At 46.4% G+C, this 18,986-nt stretch overlaps 1 protein-coding gene across 13 annotated transcripts in view; it reads right to left on the bottom strand.

Moving 5' to 3' along the window:
- The window catches only part of cacna1aa (calcium channel, voltage-dependent, P/Q type, alpha 1A subunit, a), a 174,699-nt gene that overhangs the window by 90,084 nt on the left and 65,629 nt on the right, over positions 1–18,986 (bottom strand). For all 13 annotated transcript variants that reach the window (XM_071397673.1, XM_071397663.1, XM_071397572.1 and 10 more), the window contains exons 4-6: positions 2,277–2,368; positions 1,914–2,066; positions 1,296–1,483 (exon numbers count right to left, since the gene is read on the bottom strand). In XM_071397673.1, coding sequence (XP_071253774.1) covers positions 1,296–1,483; positions 1,914–2,066; positions 2,277–2,368 — 433 coding nt within the window. The remainder of the gene's footprint in view (positions 1–1,295; positions 1,484–1,913; positions 2,067–2,276; positions 2,369–18,986) is intronic.

Raw genomic sequence — 18,986 nt, 5'->3', positions numbered from 1 at the left:
TTTTTCCCTCACCCTTTCTCTCCCTCTCTCAACCCTCCATTTCCCTTCTCTCTCCAACCCCCCTTTCTCTCCCTCTCTCAACCCTCCATTTCCCTTCTCTCTCCAACCCCCCTTTCTCTCCCTCTCTCAACCCTCCATTTCCCTTCTCTCTCCAACCCCCCTTTCTCTCCCTCTCTCTAAACCCTCCCCATCTTGCTGTATTTCCCCCCCAACAGAGTCCATCACAGAATGTAACACTCTTTCCACCCTCCCTCCCTCCCTCCCTCCCTCCCTCCCTCCCTCCCTCCCTCCCTCCCTCCCTCCCTCCCTCCCTCCCTATGTCTGTGGGCGTGGCTGCTGTTGCTGTGTCCTGTACTGAATGTACTGCAGCCTTTTTAGCCATTAAACTTTCAGCACTTTCTTCCTCAGCAGCTGCAAGAATAACTCTGACTGAACAGCCCTGTTAAATATAGAGCAGCACCGCCACCGAGTGGGACTGATGGAGGAGAGAGAAGCAGGGAAGCGGGTGGGGGAAAGGGGGGTGAAGAGGAAGGGAGAAAGGGAGAAAGGGGGAGTAATTACAGTGAGTAATTGGGTGTGGTGAGGTGGGGGGAGTAGGAAGAAGCGAAGAGGAATGGAGATGGAGAGACAGATTAAGGAAGCAGAGAGAGCGAGGAAAGAGAGAGGTGTGGGAAAGAGAAGAGGGGGAAGAGAGGGAAGGGGGTATATTGAATATGGGCCCATAGAGACTGCTGTGGATGGGACTACACTCACATTCCCCCACTACCCTCATCCACCTCTCCGTCACCATAGCAACCATTGCCACTGGCAGCAGGGCACTATTCACTGTGTCTTAGGTATGGGCACACAATACAGTATATGAGTAAATGCTATGGGCATATTTGTATAGCAGTGAAACATGTATTGTACGAATTGGTGGGTATTTACCATGTAATTTACTAGTAAATACCATAGAAATCTATTATCCAGGTTGTAGTTGCCCCACAGATTTAAGATCAGCTTATCCTGCCTCAATTCTAACCGAAACCCAAAACGAAACCTGAACCCGATCTCAAACCCCAAACCAATCCTGAATCCAATCCCAAACACAAACACAAAACCAAACCCGATCTCAAGCCACACCTAAACCTAAAACCAAACCCAAACTCCTGATCTTAAACCCAAAACCAAACCCGATCTCAAACCCTAACCCAACTCTACAGTAACTCACATAATAGTCCAGCTCTTTAACCATCAATTAAATACCATAATACCTCTAATACAGAACCACTGTGATGTGAAGTACCGTAACTCACATAGTAGAGCAGGTCAGTCCATCCCTCCATGGTAATACATTGGAAGACTGTGAGCACGGCAAACAGGATGTTGTCAAACTGGGTGATGCCGTAGTTAGGCCCCAGCCAATACTTTCGACACGTGGTCCCGTTTGGACATAGTCTCGACGGGGCTTCGGTCCCACACGGAAACTCCTCGCGAATCTCATCTACAGGGGTACAGAGAGTTTGGGGATCAACATATTATTTAAGAGCTAGATCTTCTTTGATTCATATTGAATTGACAGTATTTTTGTCACTGATTTAACTGGCATTCTGATTGACTAACTGACTGTCATACTGACTGACTGACTGACTGGCGACTGACTGGCTGACTGACTAACTGGTAGAATGACTGGCAATGACTGGTAGAATGACTGGCATACTGCCTGACTGGTATGCTGACTGGCACAAACTGACTGGGTGACTGACTGGCAGACTGACTGACTGACATATTGGCTGACTGTCATACTGACTGACTAACTGATTGACTGACTGACTGACTGGCAGACTGACTATCAGACTGACTGGCATGCTGACTGACTGACTGACTAACTGACTGACTGTCTGACCATCCAACCAACCGACCCACCGATTTACCTGTGTGAATGTCGAAGCAGGTAGTATGGAATTTGCCCATGTAGAACTCCAGGCCGATGATAGCGAACATGAGGATGGCGAAGAATAGCAACAGGCCGATCTGCAGCAGTGGAATCATAGCCTTCATGATGGACTTGAGGACCACCTGGAGGCCTGGGGGAGACAGCGCACATTGTTTAACAGAAACAACAGACAAAGTTAAAAAACTCTGACCTAAATCCCCAAATCCCGATAAAAATGATGTAACTTAATCAGAAGTGTCCTCCCCCTCCCCTCCTCTTATGGTATCAGATGAAATAAGACTATTAGGGAGGTAGCTAGTCGTTCTCTCCGTCCCACACATCCATACGTCCCAAGACTTACTGGGTATCCCAGACACCAGTTTGAGGGGTCTCAGCACACGGACCGCTCTCAGAGTCCGCAAATCGAAGTCCGATCCCACTGTAGACAGGATCCTACAGAGAGAGATGGAGCAGAGAGAGAGAGAGGAGGTGGAGAGAGGGAGAGAGTGAGACAGAGGGAAGAGGGGAAATAAAGAGAAGGAATAATTATAGTATTTGAATATTTTTTAGGAACATTTGTAGCATCAGCCAATCAATGTGTGTCGGTTGCCGGGGGTTTTAGTGACATCATCTGTTAATCATTTACACTAATCACTTGGATAAGAAGAAGACTTTCAGCGAGTGAATGAATAAGTCAATAATGTGAATGCATGAATGAGCCACGAGTCAATCAAGAGATGGAACAGGGAAGTCGATAGAGAGAGAGAGAAAGAGAGAAAGAGCAACCAAATCATGAGAAAACAAAAAGATAATTACTTGACACATTGGAAAGAATTTACAGAAAACAGAGAAAACTAGAATGCTATATAAACACTGTATATATATATATATAATATGACATTTGAAATGTCTTTATTCTTTTGGAACTTTTGTAAGTGTAATGTTTACAGTTAATATCTTATTGTTTATTTCACTTTTGTTTATTATCTATTTCACTTGCTTTGGCATTGTAAACATATGTCTCCCATGCCAATAAAGCCCCTTGAATTGAATTGAATTGAGAGAGAGAGAAAGAGAGAGAGAAAGAGAAAGAGAGAGAGAGAGAGAGAGAGAGAGAGAAAGAGAGAGAGAAAGAGAGAGAGAGAGAGAAAGAGAGAGCGAGAGAAAGAGATAGAGAGAGATCGAAAGAGAGAGAGAGAGAGAGAGAAAGAGAGAGAGAGATAGAAAGAGAGAGAGAGAGATAGAAAGAGAGAGAGAGAGACAGAGAGAGAGAGAGAGAGAGAGAGAGAGAGAGAGAGAGAGAGAGAGAGAGAGAGAGAGAGAGAGAGCGAAAGAGAAAGAGAGCGAGAGAAAGAGAGAGAGAGAGAGCGAAAGAGAGCGATAGAGAGATATAGAGAGAGAGAGAGAGAGAGAGACAGCGAAAGAGAGAGAGAGAGAGAGAGTGAGAGAGAGAGAGTGAAAGAGAAAGAGAAAGAGAGCGAGAGAGAGAGCGAGAGAGAGAGAGAGAGAGTGAAAGAGAAAGAGAGCGAGAGAGAGAGAGAGACAGAGAGAGAGACAGAGAGAGAGAGAGAGAGAGAGAGAGAGAGAGAGAGAGAGAGAGAGAGAGAGAGAGAGAGAGAGAGAGAGAGAGAGAGAGAGAGAGAGAGAGAGAGAGAGAGAGAGAGAGAGAGAGAGAGAGAGAGAGAGAGAGAGAGAGCACAGGCTGTATGATTGAGAGTTGTTGACTGGCTCATTGTTCCCCATCTTTATTCCTTCTATTTATAAACTCTGTCTGAGAGCCATGGCCACTGCCAACTCATCAGGACTCTATCTGTACCTCACTATACACACACACACACAAACATTTATGCACGCATGCACAGACACATGCACACACACAAACATGCACACACACGCACACACACACAAAAACACACACACACACATTGTGTAGGAAAAACTGAGAGGGACAGAAAGATAAGTGTGTGTGTGTGTTTCTGTGAAGGAGTGTGTGTGTTGGTGAGGAGGAGTGTTTGTGTGTGAAGGAGAGGATGTTCTCTCACGTTGTCTGACTTCCAGTTATCTCTCTGACTGACTGGGAATCATCAACGTTTTCCAATAGTCCTTCTGCTAAGAGCTGCATGGCACAGTTTAACTGGCTGATCCTGTTGCACCAGTGCATTCGACTCTTGGTGGAATACATTGCTTGACTGCCGTGATAAGCACAATGTTGTTCGCGAACTGCAGGTCATTCTCGAGTTTGAGTTTGTTTTGAGCAGCTTTGTAGTTTTGGTTCTACGAAGCTGGGTCCATCATAACATTCAATAATCAATTAATTGCATTCATTCTTGCACCATGTAATATATTATCAGTTTGAAACAATGCCTGCAGCATGATCAGCTGTTTGTCTCTGGAGCCGCTGAGTCGGAAGAGCGTGCATCAATCCTGCTGTAGGACTCTTGCATCGCAGCCAACAGGTCAAACAAACAACTAAAACAAACAAGTCACTCAGAAAAATGAATCATGACTCTAGAGGCATTAAAAAGGGTAATTCAAAAATAATGAATAATTCGCAAACTGCACATCACTACTCAATAGGTGTCTCTCCCCTCCACATGGACCACTACAACACAGGAGAGTCTCAGGGGCCCACCGTTAGTCTGACAGCACACCTAAACACTAGGGAATGAGGATGTGTCAGTGTAATACAATCTGAATGACACATCGTTGAAAGCCTTCCCACCGAGGCCTGGTGGGGTGTCTGGTTGAGGAACAACAGTGAGTCCACAGAGCCCAGTTTAGGAAGCTCTGTGCTTAACGACTCACACACACTTTCAGCTTAATAGCTTCACCAGAGAGGCTGGTGTGACTGACTATGTTCTGGAGTTAGCTATCTGCTCTAGGAACGCAGGTAAATCCTGTGGGAGTTAGCTGTCTGCGCAGGGAACGCAGGTAAATCCTATGAGAGTTAGCTATCTGCCCTAGGAACGCAGGTAAATCCTATGGGAGTTAGCTATCTGCCCTAGGAACGCAGGTAAATCCTATGGGAGTTAGCTGTCTGCCCTAGGAACGCAGGTAAATCCTATGGGAGTTAGCTATCTGCCCTAGGAACGCAGGTAAATCCTATGGGAGTTAGCTGTCTGCGCAGGGAACGCAGGTAAATCCTATGAGACTTAGCTATCTGCCCTAGGAACGCATGTAAATCCTATGGGAGTTAGCTGTCTGCGCAGGGAACGCAGGTAAATCCTATGAGACTTAGCTATCTGCCCTAGGAACGCAGGTAAATCCTATGGGAGTTAGCTGTCTGCGCAAGGAACGCAGGTAAATCCTATGGGAGTTAGCTATCTGCGCTAGGAACGCAGGTAAATCTTATGGGAGTTAGCTATCTGCGCTAGAAACGCAGGTAAATCTTATGGGAGTTAGCTATCTGCGCTAGGAACGCAGGTAAATCCTATGGGAGTTAGCTATCTGCGCTAGGAACGCAGGTAAATTCTATGGGAGTTAGCTATCTGCGCTAGGAACGCAGTTAAATCCTATGGGAGTTAGCTATCTGCTCCCGAGTGGCGCAGCGGTCTAAGGCACTGCATCTCAGTGCTAGAGGCATCACTACAGACCCTGGTTTGATTCCAGGCTGTATCACAACCGGCCGTGATTGGGAGTCCCATAGGGCGGTGCACACATGGCCCAGCGTTGTCCGGGTTAGGGTTTGGCCCGGGGTAGGCCGTCATTGTAAATAAGAATTTGTTCTTTACTGACTTGCCTAGGTAAATAAAGGTTAAATAATGGAAGTTATCTATCTGTGCTAGGAACACAGGTAAATCCTATGGGAGTTAGCTATCTGTGCTAGGAACACAGGTAAATCCTATGGGAGTTACTATCTGTGCTAGGAACACAGATAAATCCTAGGGGAGTTAGCTATCTGTGCTAGGAACACAGGTAAACCCTATGGGAGTTAGCTATCTGTGCTAGGAACACAGGTAAATCCTATGGGAGTTAGCTATCTGTTCTAGGAACACAGGTAAATCCTATTGGAGTTAGCTATCTGTTCTAGGAACACAGGTAAATCCTATGGGAGTTAGCTATCTGTTCTAGGAACACAGGTAAATCCTATGGGAGTTAGCTATCTGTGCTAGGAACACAGGTAAATCCTATGGGAGTTAGCTAACTGTTCTAGGAACACAGGTAAATACTATGGAAGCTAGCTATCTGTGCTAGGAACACAGGTAAAAACAATGGGAGTTAGCTATCTGTGCTAGGAACACAGGTAAATCCTATGGGAGTTAGCTAACTGTTCTAGGAACACAGGTAAAAACAATGGGAGTTAGCTATCCGTGCTAGGAACACAGGTAAATCCTATGGGAGTTAGCTATCCGTGCTAGGAATGCAGGTAAATCCTATGGGAGTTAGCTATCCGTGCTAGGAATGCAGGTAAATCCTATGGGAGTTAGCTGTCGGTGCTAGGAACACAGGTAAAAACAATGGGAGTTAGCTATCCGTGCTAGGAATGCAGGTAAATCCTATGGGAGTTAGCTATCTGTGCTACAAGGCAAGTACTTGCTATGGGATTTCAATTCTATATAACTATATTTATCCCCTCAGGGGCAATTAAGCTATCTTCCTGTGCTAGATACGTAGAGGGATGCTATGGGAGTTAGAAATCGCTAGCCCTGATGACAGCCGGGGATACAGAGACTGTCCTACCAGAAGAGGTAAAGGGAAGTGAGAATGAGGGAGGGAGACAGGGAAGGAAGGACGAGGTGCTGGTTTGTCAGCCTGGAAGGTCCAGCGCTGAAGACAAGGTGGGATATTGAGGTTAAAGTGAGGGATTCACACTGACAAAGCAGGTGTGTGTGTGGAGGGAGAAAAAGTGTGTGTGTGTGTGTGTGTGTCTGCGCGTGTGTCTGCGCGTGTGTATGTAGGGGATAGCGTTAACAGTGCTGACAGGAGAGACATCTACTGGGAGTTACTTGCCTATCTGCCTCACAGGAAACTGTCAATAGTGTATATGTGTGTGTGTGCATGTGTGTGCAAGAAGAAGACAACTATGATGATGATGATGAAGAAGATGAAGATGGCAGTCTTGCACCAACAGCTCCTCAACCCCACCAGGTCTGTCCACCTTTACAGAATTTATCATCAAAGCAACAAGGCTCATTCACACCGTTTCCACGGTTACCGGGGCCCTTCTCATTCATAACTGTTTCCATGGCAACAGGGACCTTGGCTCCTTGCTAGAATCTTTGCATCACCGTGGTAACCGGGCCAAGGGGAGCTTGATTGATATGTTTTTTCTTTTCTTCTAATATCCTCAGTTGTATAGTGAAACACACACTTGCATGTAAATAATACACACACAAGCTAGCACATACACCCAAGCACACACACCCACACAAGCATGCACACACAGACACACATGTATAAGCTGCGCATACATACAGTTTCAGCTTGGAACCATTTGAGTGCACCTACATTTATATGCACGAATGCACACTAGTATTTAGGTCATACGAACTAGCTACCTATGAAAATCCTCAGTTTCTACCCTGATGAACACACACGCAGGAAAACACGCACACACACACACACTCCCTCCCATATACACACACACACACACACACATACATACAGTTGAAGTCGGAAGTTTACATACACTTAGGTTGGAGTCATTAAAACTCATTTTTCAACCACTCCAGGGAATATGATAGGCTCAAATAAAAATTGTTTCCTGATCTTTCTTATACTGTATGTCACATCATCTGACAGATACACGCAACAGATCAGAGGTTAGCATAATGTCAAGGCTTTAAGCAAGTCTGTCTGAGAAGTAAACGTCGTAAGAATCTGGCTTGTAGAGGCACAACTTCGCACACACAGTATGAGGAAAGAGTGGCCAGCTAATCTTGAGTTTGACAGTTTGGAACCAAGGCTTGAGCCATTCAAATATCATTTAGAGAGAGGTTCAACCCAGGCAAGACTTTACCTGAGACAATGACCCTTTTTTAACCAAAGGAGCTCCTCACAGTTCTCCACACTGTTCTACAATGGACAGCTCCTCACAGTTCTCCACACTGTTCTACCATGGACAGCTCCTCACAGTTCTCCACACTGTTCTACAATGGGCAGCTCCTCACAGTTCTCCACACTGTTCTACCATGGGCAGCTCCTCACAGTTCTCCACACTGTTCTACCATGGGCAGCTCCTCACAGTTCTCCACACTGTTCTACCATGGGCAGCTCCTCACAGTTCTCCACACTGTTCTACCATGGACAGCTCCTCACAGTTCTCCACACTGTTCTACCATGGACAGCTCCTCACAGTTCTCCACACTGTTCTACAATGGACGGCTCCTCACAGTTCTCCACACTGTTCTACCATGGACAGCTCCTCACAGTTCTCCACACTGTTCTACAATGGACAGCTCCTCACAGTTCTCCACACTGTTCTACAATGGACAGCTCCTCACAGTTCTCCACACTGTTCTACAATGGACAGCTCCTCACAGTTCTCCACACTGTTCTACAATGGACGGCTCCTCACAGTTCTCCACACTGTTCTACAATGGACAGCTCCTCACAGTTCTCCACACTGTTCTACCATGGGCAGCTCCTCACAGTTCTCCACACTGTTCTACCATGGACAGCTCCTCACAGTTCTCCACACTGTTCTACAATGGACAGCTCCTCACAGTTCTCCACACTGTTCTACAATGGACAGCTCCTCACAGTTCTCCACACTGTTCTACAATGGACAGCTCCTCACAGTTCTCCACACTGTTCTACAATGGACAGCTCCTCACAGTTCTCCAAACTGTTCTACAATGGACAGCTCCTCACAGTTCTCCACACTGTTCTACAATGGACAGCTCCTCACAGTTCTCCACACTGTTCTACCATGGACAGCTCCTCACAGTTCTCCACACTGTTCTACAATGGACGGCTCCTCACAGTTCTCCACACTGTTCTACAATGGACAGCTCCTCACAGTTCTCCACACTGTTCTACAATGGACAGCTCCTCACAGTTCTCCACACTGTTCTACAATGGACGGCTCCTCACAGTTCTCCACACTGTTCTACAATGGAACAGTTCTCCACACTGTTCTACAATGGACAGCTCCTCACAGTTCTCCACACTGTTCTACAATGGACGGCTCCTCACAGTTCTCCACACTGTTCTACAATGGACAGCTCCTCACAGTTCTCCACACTGTTCTACAATGGACAGCTCCTCACAGTTCTCCACACTGTTCTACAATGGACAGCTCCTCACAGTTCTCCACACTGTTCTACAATGGACAGCTCCTCACAGTTCTCCACACTGTTCTACAATGCACAGCTCCTCACAGTTCTCCACACTGTTCTACAATGGACAGCTCCTCACAGTTCTCCACACTGTTCTACAATGGACAGCTCCTCACAGTTCTCCACACTGTTCTACAATGGACAGCTCCTCACAGTTCTCCACACTGTTCTACAATGGACAGCTCCTCACAGTTCTCCACACTGTTCTACAATGGACAGCTCCTCACAGTTCTCCACACTGCTCTACAATGGACAGCTCCTCACAGTTCTCCACACTGTTCTACAATGGACAGCTCCTCACAGTTCTCCACACTGTTCTACAATGGACAGCTCCTCACTGTTCTACTACGGATAGAACTCAATGGCCGTGTCCAAAATCTAACTTGCATACAAAACCTACATGTTGTGTACATATCATGCTACATACTATTTAGAACCTACTGTTTAGTAAAAACAAATGCAGTGAGCAACAAATATCAGCGTACTAGGTCATCCATCTTTAGAATGTGTCTTCTAATGCTCAATTACGTTGATTCTTACCTTAGCCATTATGGGGATGAGAAAATATATGAGCCTATCATATTCCCTCCATCCCTCCTTCCTTCATTCTTTCTTTTTCTTTCCTTTCTTCTTTCCATCATTCTTTCCTTCTTTCCTTCTTTCCTTTCTTCCTTCTTTCCTTCTTTTCTTTCTTCCTTCCATCATTCTTTCCTTCTTTCCTTCTTTCCTTTCTTCCTTCCATCATTCTTTCCTTCTTTCCTTCTTTCCTTTCTTCCTTCTTTCCTTCTTTCCTTTCTTCCTTCCATCATTCTTTATTTTCTTTCCTTCCTTCCTTCCTTCCTTCCTTCCTTCCTTCCTTCCTTCCTTCCTTCCTTCCTTCCTTCCTTCCTTCCTTCCTTCCTTCCTTCCTTCCTTCCTTCCTTCCTTCCTTCCTTCCTTCCTTCCTTCCGTCCTTCCTTCCTTCCTTCCTTCCTTCCTTCCTTCCTTCCTTCCTTCCTTCCTTCCTTCCTTCCTTCCTTCCTTCCTTCCTGTACAGTCATATTCTGCATGTGTATTAAGTGTGTTGTTTGGCAATGTGTCTCAGGATATATGTTGAGAAGAAGACGGTTTACAGGTGTGTGAAGGAAAAGTGAGCATGTGTTTGAAGTGTAAATGTTTATTGTGTGTGCATGTATGCATCCCCTGGTCATTGTAGTATCAAGGTGTCAGGGCAGAGGTGGCTAGAAAGGCCAGTAGCTTTTCATCTTCAAAGAGCCACACTTCTAAAAGAAAAATCGCCATTCAAAAGGAGCTAACCATAGAGACCCCAGCTGGGAGCAGTGTATGTGTGTGTGCCATCTGTGTATAAGTGTGAAGCGTGTGTGTATGCGTGTGAGAAAAATGAATGAAAGAGAGAGAGACAAAAAGAGAGAAAGAGAGAATGAGATAGAAAGAGTTATAGACATGGAGAGACAGAGAAAAAGGTTGAGATAGAGAGAGAGACACAAAGAGGGAGAGACACAAAGAGAGAGAGAGAGAGAGAGAGAGAGAGAGAGAGAGAGAGAGAGAGAGAGAGAGAGAGAGAGAGAGAGAGAGAGAGAGAGAGAGAGAGAGAGAGAGAGAGCAAGAGGAAGAGAGGGTGAGAGAGCGAACAAGAGGGACAGAGAGAGAGAGCAAGAGGAAGAGAGGGTGAGAGAGCGAACAAGAGGGACAGAGAGTGACAGACAGAGAGGTAGAGAGAGAGGAGGGAGAGAGGTGAGAGACGAGGGACAGAGAGTACAGACAGAGAGAGAGGTAGAGAGAGAGCAAGAGGAAGAGAGGGTGAGAGAGCGAACAAGAGGGACAGAGAGTGACAGACAGAGAGAGAGAGGTAGAGAGAGAGGAAGAGGAAGAGAGGGTGAGAGAGCGAACAAGAGGGACAGAGAGTGACAGACAGAGAGAGAGAGGTAGAGAGAGAGGAAGAGGAAGAGAGGGTGAGAGAGCGAACAAGAGGGACAGAGAGTGACAGACAGAGAGAGAGAGGTAGAGAGAGAGCAAGAGGAAGAGAGGGTGAGAGAGCGAACAAGAGGGACAGAGAGTGACAGACAGAGAGAGAGAGGTAGAGAGAGAGTAAGAGGAAGAGAGGGTGAGAGAGCGAACAAGAGGGACAGAGAGTGACAGACAGAGAGAGAGAGAGAGAGAGGGGGGGGAGAGAGAGAGGAGAGGTAGAGCGAGAGAGAGATAGAGAGAGAGCAAGAGGAAGAGAGGGTGAGAGAGCGAACAAGAGGGACAGAGAGTGACAGACAGAGAGAGAGAGGTAGAGAGAGAGTAAGAGGAAGAGAGGTTGAGAGAGCGAACAAGAGGGACAGAGAGTGACAGACAGAGAGAGAGAGAGAGAGAGAGGGGGAGAGAGAGAGGAGAGGTAGAGCGAGAGAGAGATAGAGAGAGAGCAAGAGGAAGAGAGGGTGAGAGAGCGAACAAGAGGGACAGAGAGTGACAGACAGAGAGAGAGGTAGAGAGAGAGCAAGAGGAAGAGAGGGTGAGAGAGCGAACAAGAGGGACAGAGAGTGACAGACAGAGAGAGAGAGGTAGAGAGAGAGCAAGAGGAAGAGAGGGTGAGAGAGCGAACAAGAGGGACAGAGAGTGACAGACAGAGAGAGAGAGGTAGAGAGAGAGCAAGAGGAAGAGAGGGTGAGAGAGCAAACAAGAGGGACAGAGAGTGACAGACAGAGAGAGAGAGGTAGAGAGAGAGCAAGAGGAAGAGAGGGTGAGAGAGCGAACAAGAGGGACAGAGAGTGACAGACAGAGAGAGAGAGGTAGAGAGAGAGCAAGAGGAAGAGAGGGTGAGAGAGCAAACAAGAGGGACAGAGAGTAACAGACGGAGAGAGAGAGAGAGAGAGAGCAAGAGGAAGAGAGGGTGAGAGAGCGAACAAGAGGGACAGAGAGTGACAGACAGAGAGAGAGAGAGGTAGAGAGAGAGCAAGAGGAAAAGAGAGTGAGAGAGCGAACAAGAGGGACAGAGAGTGACAGACAGAGAGAGAGGGGGAGAGAGAGAGAGAGAGAGAGAGAGGTAGAGAGAGAGCAAGAGGAAGAGAGGGTGAGAGAGTGAACAAGAGGGACAGAGAGTGACAGACAGAGAGAGAGGGGGAGAGTTCCTGTGTCCTAAGGCTTTACTGTGTGATTGATCATCTGCAGCAGCTAAAAACAGGTTACTGCAGCAGCACACACACACACTCTCTCTCATTCGCTTGCTCCCCTCTTCTCTCTCTCTCTCTCTCTCTCTCTCTCAGTAACTTGCTCCCCTCCTCTCTCTTTCTCTCTCTCTCAGTAACTTGCTCCCCTCCTCTCTCTCTCTCTCTCTCTCTCAGTAACTTGCTCCATCTCTTTCTTTCGCTTGTTCTCTTTCTATCCTTTCTCTTTTCACTCTATTTTCTCTTCTCCCTCTATTTCATGATTTCTCTTCCTTTCATGTACTCTCCTTTCCTACTCCCTTTTCAACATATACATAGATATACACTACTATTAGTGGATTCGGCTATTTCAGCACCACCCGTTGCTGACAGGTGTATAAAATCGAGCACACAGCCATGCAATCTCCATAGACAAACATTGGCAATAGAATGACGTTCAACGTGGCACCGTCATGGGATGCCACCTTCCGAACAAGTCAGTTCATAACATTTCTGATCTGCTAGAGCTGCCCCGGTCAACTGTAAGTGCTGTTATTGTGAAGTGGAAACGTCTAGGAGCAACAGCGGCTCAGCCACGAAGTGGTAGGCCACACAAGCTCACAGAACGGGACCGCCGAGTGCTGAAAGGCGTAGCGCATAAAAATCATCTTTCCTCAGTTGCAAACACTCACTACCGAGTTTCAAACTGCCTCTGGAAACAACGTCAGCACAAGAATTGTTACAGTGGCCTGCGAAAGTTTTCACCCCCTTGGCATTTTTCCTATTTTATTGCCTTACAACTTGGAATTTATATAGATTGTTTGGGGGTTTGTATCATTTGATTTACACAACATGCCTACCACTTTGAAGATGCAAAATATTTGTTCTTGTGAAGAAAAAAAAAACTTAAAACTTGAGCGTGCGTAACTATTCCCCCCCCAAAGTCAATACTTTGTAGAGCCACCTTTTGCAGCAACTACAGCTGCAAGTCTCTTGGGGTATGTCTCTATAAGCTTGGAACATCTAGCCACTGGGATTTTTGCCCATTCTTCAAGGCAAAACTTCTCCAGATCCTTCAAGTTGGATGGGTTCCGCTGGTGTACAGCAATCTTTAAGTCATACCACAGATTCTCAATTGGATTGAGGTCTGGGTTTTGACTAGGCCATTCCAAGACATTTAAATGTTTCCCCTTATACCACTCGATTGTTGCTTTAGCAGTATGCTTACACTCATTGTCCTGCTGGATTGTGAACCTCCGTCCCAGTCTCAAATCTCTGGAAGACTGAAACAGGTTTCCCTCAAGAATTTCCCTGTATTTAGTGCCATCCATCATTCCTTCAAATCTGACCAGTTTCCCAGTCCCTGCCGATTAAAAACATCCCCACAGCAAGATGCTGCCACCACCATGCTTACTGTGGGGATGTTGTTCTCGGGGTGATGAGAGGTGTTGGGTTTGAGCCAGGCATAGCGTTTTCCTTGATGACAATTTTTATTTATTTTAGTCTCATCTGACCAGAGTACCTTCTTTCATATGTTTGGGGAGTCTCCCACATGCCTTTTGGCGAACACCAAACGTGTTTTCTTATTTTTTTCTTTAAGCAATGGCTCTTTCTGGCCACTCTTCCGTAAAGACCAGCTCTGTGGCATTACGGCTTAAAGTGGTCCTATGGACAGATACTCCAATCTCCGATGTGGAGCTTTGCAGCTCCTTCAGGGTTATCTTTGGTCTCTTTATTGCCTCTCTGATTAATGCCCTCCTTGCTTGGTCCTTAAGTTTTGGTGGGCGGCCCTCTCTTGGCAGGTTTGTTGTGGTGCCATATTCTTAAAAAATTGTAATAATGGATTTAATGGTGCTCTGTAGGATGTTCAAAGTTTCTGATATTTTTTTATAACCCAACCCTGATCTGTACTTCTCCACAACTTTGTCCCTGACCTGTTTGGAGAGCTCCTTGGTCTTTATTGTGCCGCTTGCTTGGTGGTGCCCCTTGCTTAGCGGTGTTGCAGACTCTGGGGCCTTTCAGAACAGGTGTATATATACTGAGATCATGTGACAGATCATGTGACACTTAGATTGCACACAGGTGGACTTTATTTAACTAATTATTTGACTTCGGAAAGTAATTGGTTGCACCAGATCTTTTTTAGGGGCTTCATAGCAAAGGGGGTCAATACATATGCAAGCACCACTTTTCTGTTTATAATTCTTTTTTTTAAAATTAAACAAGTTATTTTTTAAATTTCACTTCACCAATTTGGACTATTTTGTGTATGTCCATTACATGAAATCCAAATAAAATACATTTAAATTACAGGCTGTAATGCAACAAAATAGGAAAAACGTCAAGGGGGATGAATACTTTTGCAATGAACTGTAGTTGGGAGATTCATGAAATGGGTTTCCATGGGTGAGCAGCCACACACAAGCCTAAGATCATCAAGTGAAATGCTAAGTGTTGCCTGGAGTGGTGTAAAGCTCGCCACCATTGGACTCTGGAGCAGTGAAAACGCAATCTCTGGAGTGATGAATCACGCTTCACCATCTGGCAGTCCAACGGACAAATCTGGGTTTGGCGGATGCCAGGAGAACGCTACCTACTCCAATGCATAGTGCCAACTGTAAAGTTTGGTGGAAGACGAATAATGGTCTGAGGCTGTTTTTCATGGTTCGGCTAGGCCCCTTAGTTCCAGAGAAGGGAAATTTTAACGCTACAGCATACAATGACATTCCAGACAATTCTGTGCTTCCAACTTTGTGGCAACAGTTTGGGGAAGGCCCTTTCCTGTTTCAGCATGACAATGCTCCCGTGCACAAAGCGAGGTCCATAGATAAATTGTTTTTCGAGATCGGTGTGGAAGAACTTGACTGGCCTGCACAGAGCCCTGACCTCAACCCCATCAAACACCTTTGGGATTAATTGGAATTTCCGGCGCCAACAGAGATGGCCGCCTCGCTTCGCGTTCCTAGGAAACTATGCAGTATTCTGTTTTTTACGTGTTATTTCTTACATTGGTACCCCAGGTAATCTTAGGTTTTATTACATACAGCCGGGAGGAACTATTGGATATAACTCACCATCATTACGACCAGGAATACGACTTTCCCGAAGCGGATCCTCTGTTTTGCCCACCACCCAGGACAATGGATCGGATCCCAGCCGGCGAACCAAAACAATGACGCCGTAAAAGGGGCAGACGAAGCGGTCTTCTGGTAAGGCTCCGGAGACGGGCACATCGCGCACCGCTCCCGAGCATACTACTCGCCAATGTCCAGTCTCTTGACAACAAGGTAGTCGAAATCCGAGCAAAGGTACCATTCCAGAGAGACATAAGAGACTGTAACATTCTTTGCTTCACGGAAACATGGCTCACTCGAGACAAGCTATCGGAGTCGGTACAGCCAGCTGGTTTCTTCACGCATCGCGCCGACAGAAACAAGCATCTTTCTGGTAAGAATAGGGGCGGGGGGGTATGCCTTATGATTAACGAGACGTGGTGTGATCATAACAACATACAGGAACTCAAGTCCTTCTGTTCACCTGACTTAGAATTCCTCACAATCAAATGTCGACCGCATTATCTACCAAGAGAATCCTCCTCGATTATAATCACAGCCACATATATTCCCCCCCAAGCAGACACATCGATGGCCCTGAACGAACTTCATTTGACTCTATGCAAACTGGAAACCACATATCCTGAGGCTGCATTCATTGTAGCTGGGGATTTTAACAAGGCTAATCTGAAAACAAGACTCCCTAAATTCTATCAGCATATCGATTGTGCTACCAGGGCTGGCAAAACCCTGGATCATTGTTATTCTAACTTCCGCGACGCATATAAGGCCCTCTCCCGCCCTCCTTTCGGAAAAGCTGACCACGACTCCATTTTGTTGCTCCCCGCCTACATACAGAAACTAAAACAGGAAGCTCCTGCGCTCAAGTCTGTTCAACGCTGGTCCGACCAATCTGATCCCGCGCTTCAAGATTGCTTCGATCACGTAGACTGGGATATGTTCCGCATTGCGTCAAACAACAACATTGACCAATACGCTGATTCGATGAGCGAGTTTATTAGCAAGTGCATCGGCGATGTCGTACCCACTGCGACTATTAAAACATTCCCAAACCAGAAACGTTGGATTGATTGCAGCATCCGCGCGAAACTGAAAGCGCGAACCATTGCTTTTAACCAGGGCAAGGTGACATGACTGAATTCAAACAGTGTAGCTATTCCCTCCGCAAGGCAATCAAACAAGCTAAGCGTCAGTATAGAGACAAAGTAGTGTCGCAAATCAACGGCTCAGACACAAGAGGTATGTGGCAGGGTCTACAGTCAATCACGGATTACAAAAAGAAAATCCAGCCCCGTCGCGGACCAGGATTTCTTGCTCCCAGACAGACTAAACAACTTCTTTGCTCGCTTTGAGGACAATACAGTGCCACCGACATGGCCCGCTACCAAAACCTGCGGACTCTCCTTTACTGCAGCCGACGTGAGTAAAACATTTAAACGTGTTAACCCTCGCAAGGCTGCAGGCCCAGATGGCATCCCCAGCCGTGTCCTCAGAGCATGCGCAGACCAGCTGACTGGTGTGTTTACGGACATATTCAATCAATCCTTTTCCCAGTCTGCTGTTCCCACATGCTTCAAGAGGGCCACCATTGTTCCTGTTCCCAAGAAAGCTAAGGTAACTGAGCTAAACGACTACCGCCCCGTAGTACTCACTTCCGTCATCATGAAGTACTTTGAGAGACTAGTCAAGGACCATATCACCTCCACCCTACCTGACACCCTAGACCCACTCCAATTTGCTTACCGACCCAATAGGTCCACAGATGACACAATCACAACCACACTGCACACTGCCCTAACCCATCTGGACAAGAGGAATATCTATGTGAGAATGCTGTTCATCGACTACAGCTCAGCATTTAACACCATAGTACCCTCCAAACTCGTCATCAAGCTCGAGACCCTGGGTCTCGACCCCGCCCTGTGCAACTGGGTACTGGACTTCCTGACGGGCCGACCCCAGGTGGTGAGGGTAGGAAACAATATCTCCACCCCGCTGATCCTCAACACTGGGGCCCCACAAGGGTGCGTTCTGAACCCTTTCCTGTACTCCCTGTTCACCCACGACTGCGTGGCCATGTGCGCCTCCAACTCAATCATCAAGTTTGCAGACGACACGTCAGTGGTAGGCTTGATTACCAACAACGACGAGACGGCCTACAGGGAGGAGGTAAGGGCCCTCGGAGTGTGGTGTCAGGAAAATAACCTCACACTCAACGTCAACAAAACAAAGGAGATGATTGTGGACTTCAGGAAACAGCAGAGGGAGCACCCCCCTATCCACATCGACGGGATAGTAGTGGAGAGGGTAGTAAGTTTTAAGTTCCTCGGCATACACATCACGGACAAACTGAATTGGTCCACCCACACAGACAGCGTGTTGAAGAAGGCGCAGCAGCGCCTCTTCAACCTCAGGATGCTGGAGAAATTTGTCTTGTCACCTATAACCCTCACAAACTTTTACAGATGCACAATCGAGAGCATCCTATCGGGCTGTATCACCGCCTGGTACGGCAACTGCTCCACCCACAACCGTAAGGCTCTCCAGAGGGTAGTGAGGTCTGCACAACGCATCACCAGGGGCAAACTACCTGCCCTCCAGGACACCTACACCACCCGATGTCACAGGAAGGCCATAAATATCATCAAGAACAACAACCACCTGAGCCACTGTCTGTTCACCCCGCTATCATCCAGAAGGCGAGGTCAGTAGAGGTGCATCAAAGCAGGGACCGAGAGACTGAAAAACAGCTTCTATCTCAAGGCCATCAGACTGTTAAACAGCCACCACTAACATTGAGTGGCTGCTGCCAACATACTGACTCAACTCCAGCCACTTTAATAATGGAAAAATGTATGTAAAAATCTGTATCACTAGCCCCTTTAAACAATGCCACTTAATATAATGTTTACATACCCTACATTACTCATCTCATATGTATATACTGTACTCGATACCATCTACTGCATCTTGCCTATGCCGTTCTGTACCATCACTCATTCATATATTTTTATGTACATATTCTTCATCCCTTTACACTTGTGTGTATAAGGTAGTTGTTGTGAATTGTTAGGTTAGATTACTCGTTGGTTATTACTGCATTGTCAGAACTAGAAGCACAAGCATTTCGCTACACTCGCATTAACATCTGCTAACCATGTGTATGTAACAAATAACATTTGATATTGATTTGATTTGATTTGACCGCCGACTGCGAACCAGGCCTAATCGCCCAACATCAGTTCCTGACCTCACTAATGCTCTTGTAGCTGAATGGAAGCATGTCCCCGCAGCAATGTTCCAACTTCTAGTGGAAAGCATTCCCAGAAGAGTGGAGGCTGTTATAGCAGCAAAGGGGGACTAACTCCATATTAATGCCCATGATTTTGGAATGAGACGTTCAACGAGCAAGTGTCCACATACTTTTGGTAATGTAGTGTATCTGTGTATCTGCCTTTCCCTTCTGGTATTCGCTTCTCTCTCCTCCCTCAACTATTGTACAAACCTCCATCTCTCTTTATAAGTATATTGCTTCTACAGTTACACCACTCCTCTCCCCTTTCTCTCTCTCTTTCTCTGTGTGTCTGTC

This window comes from Salvelinus alpinus, chromosome 1 (assembly GCF_045679555.1).
Source record: "Salvelinus alpinus chromosome 1, SLU_Salpinus.1, whole genome shotgun sequence".
NCBI lineage: Eukaryota > Metazoa > Chordata > Actinopteri > Salmoniformes > Salmonidae > Salvelinus > Salvelinus alpinus.
This window is presented reverse-complemented; position numbering and strand designations above follow the sequence as displayed.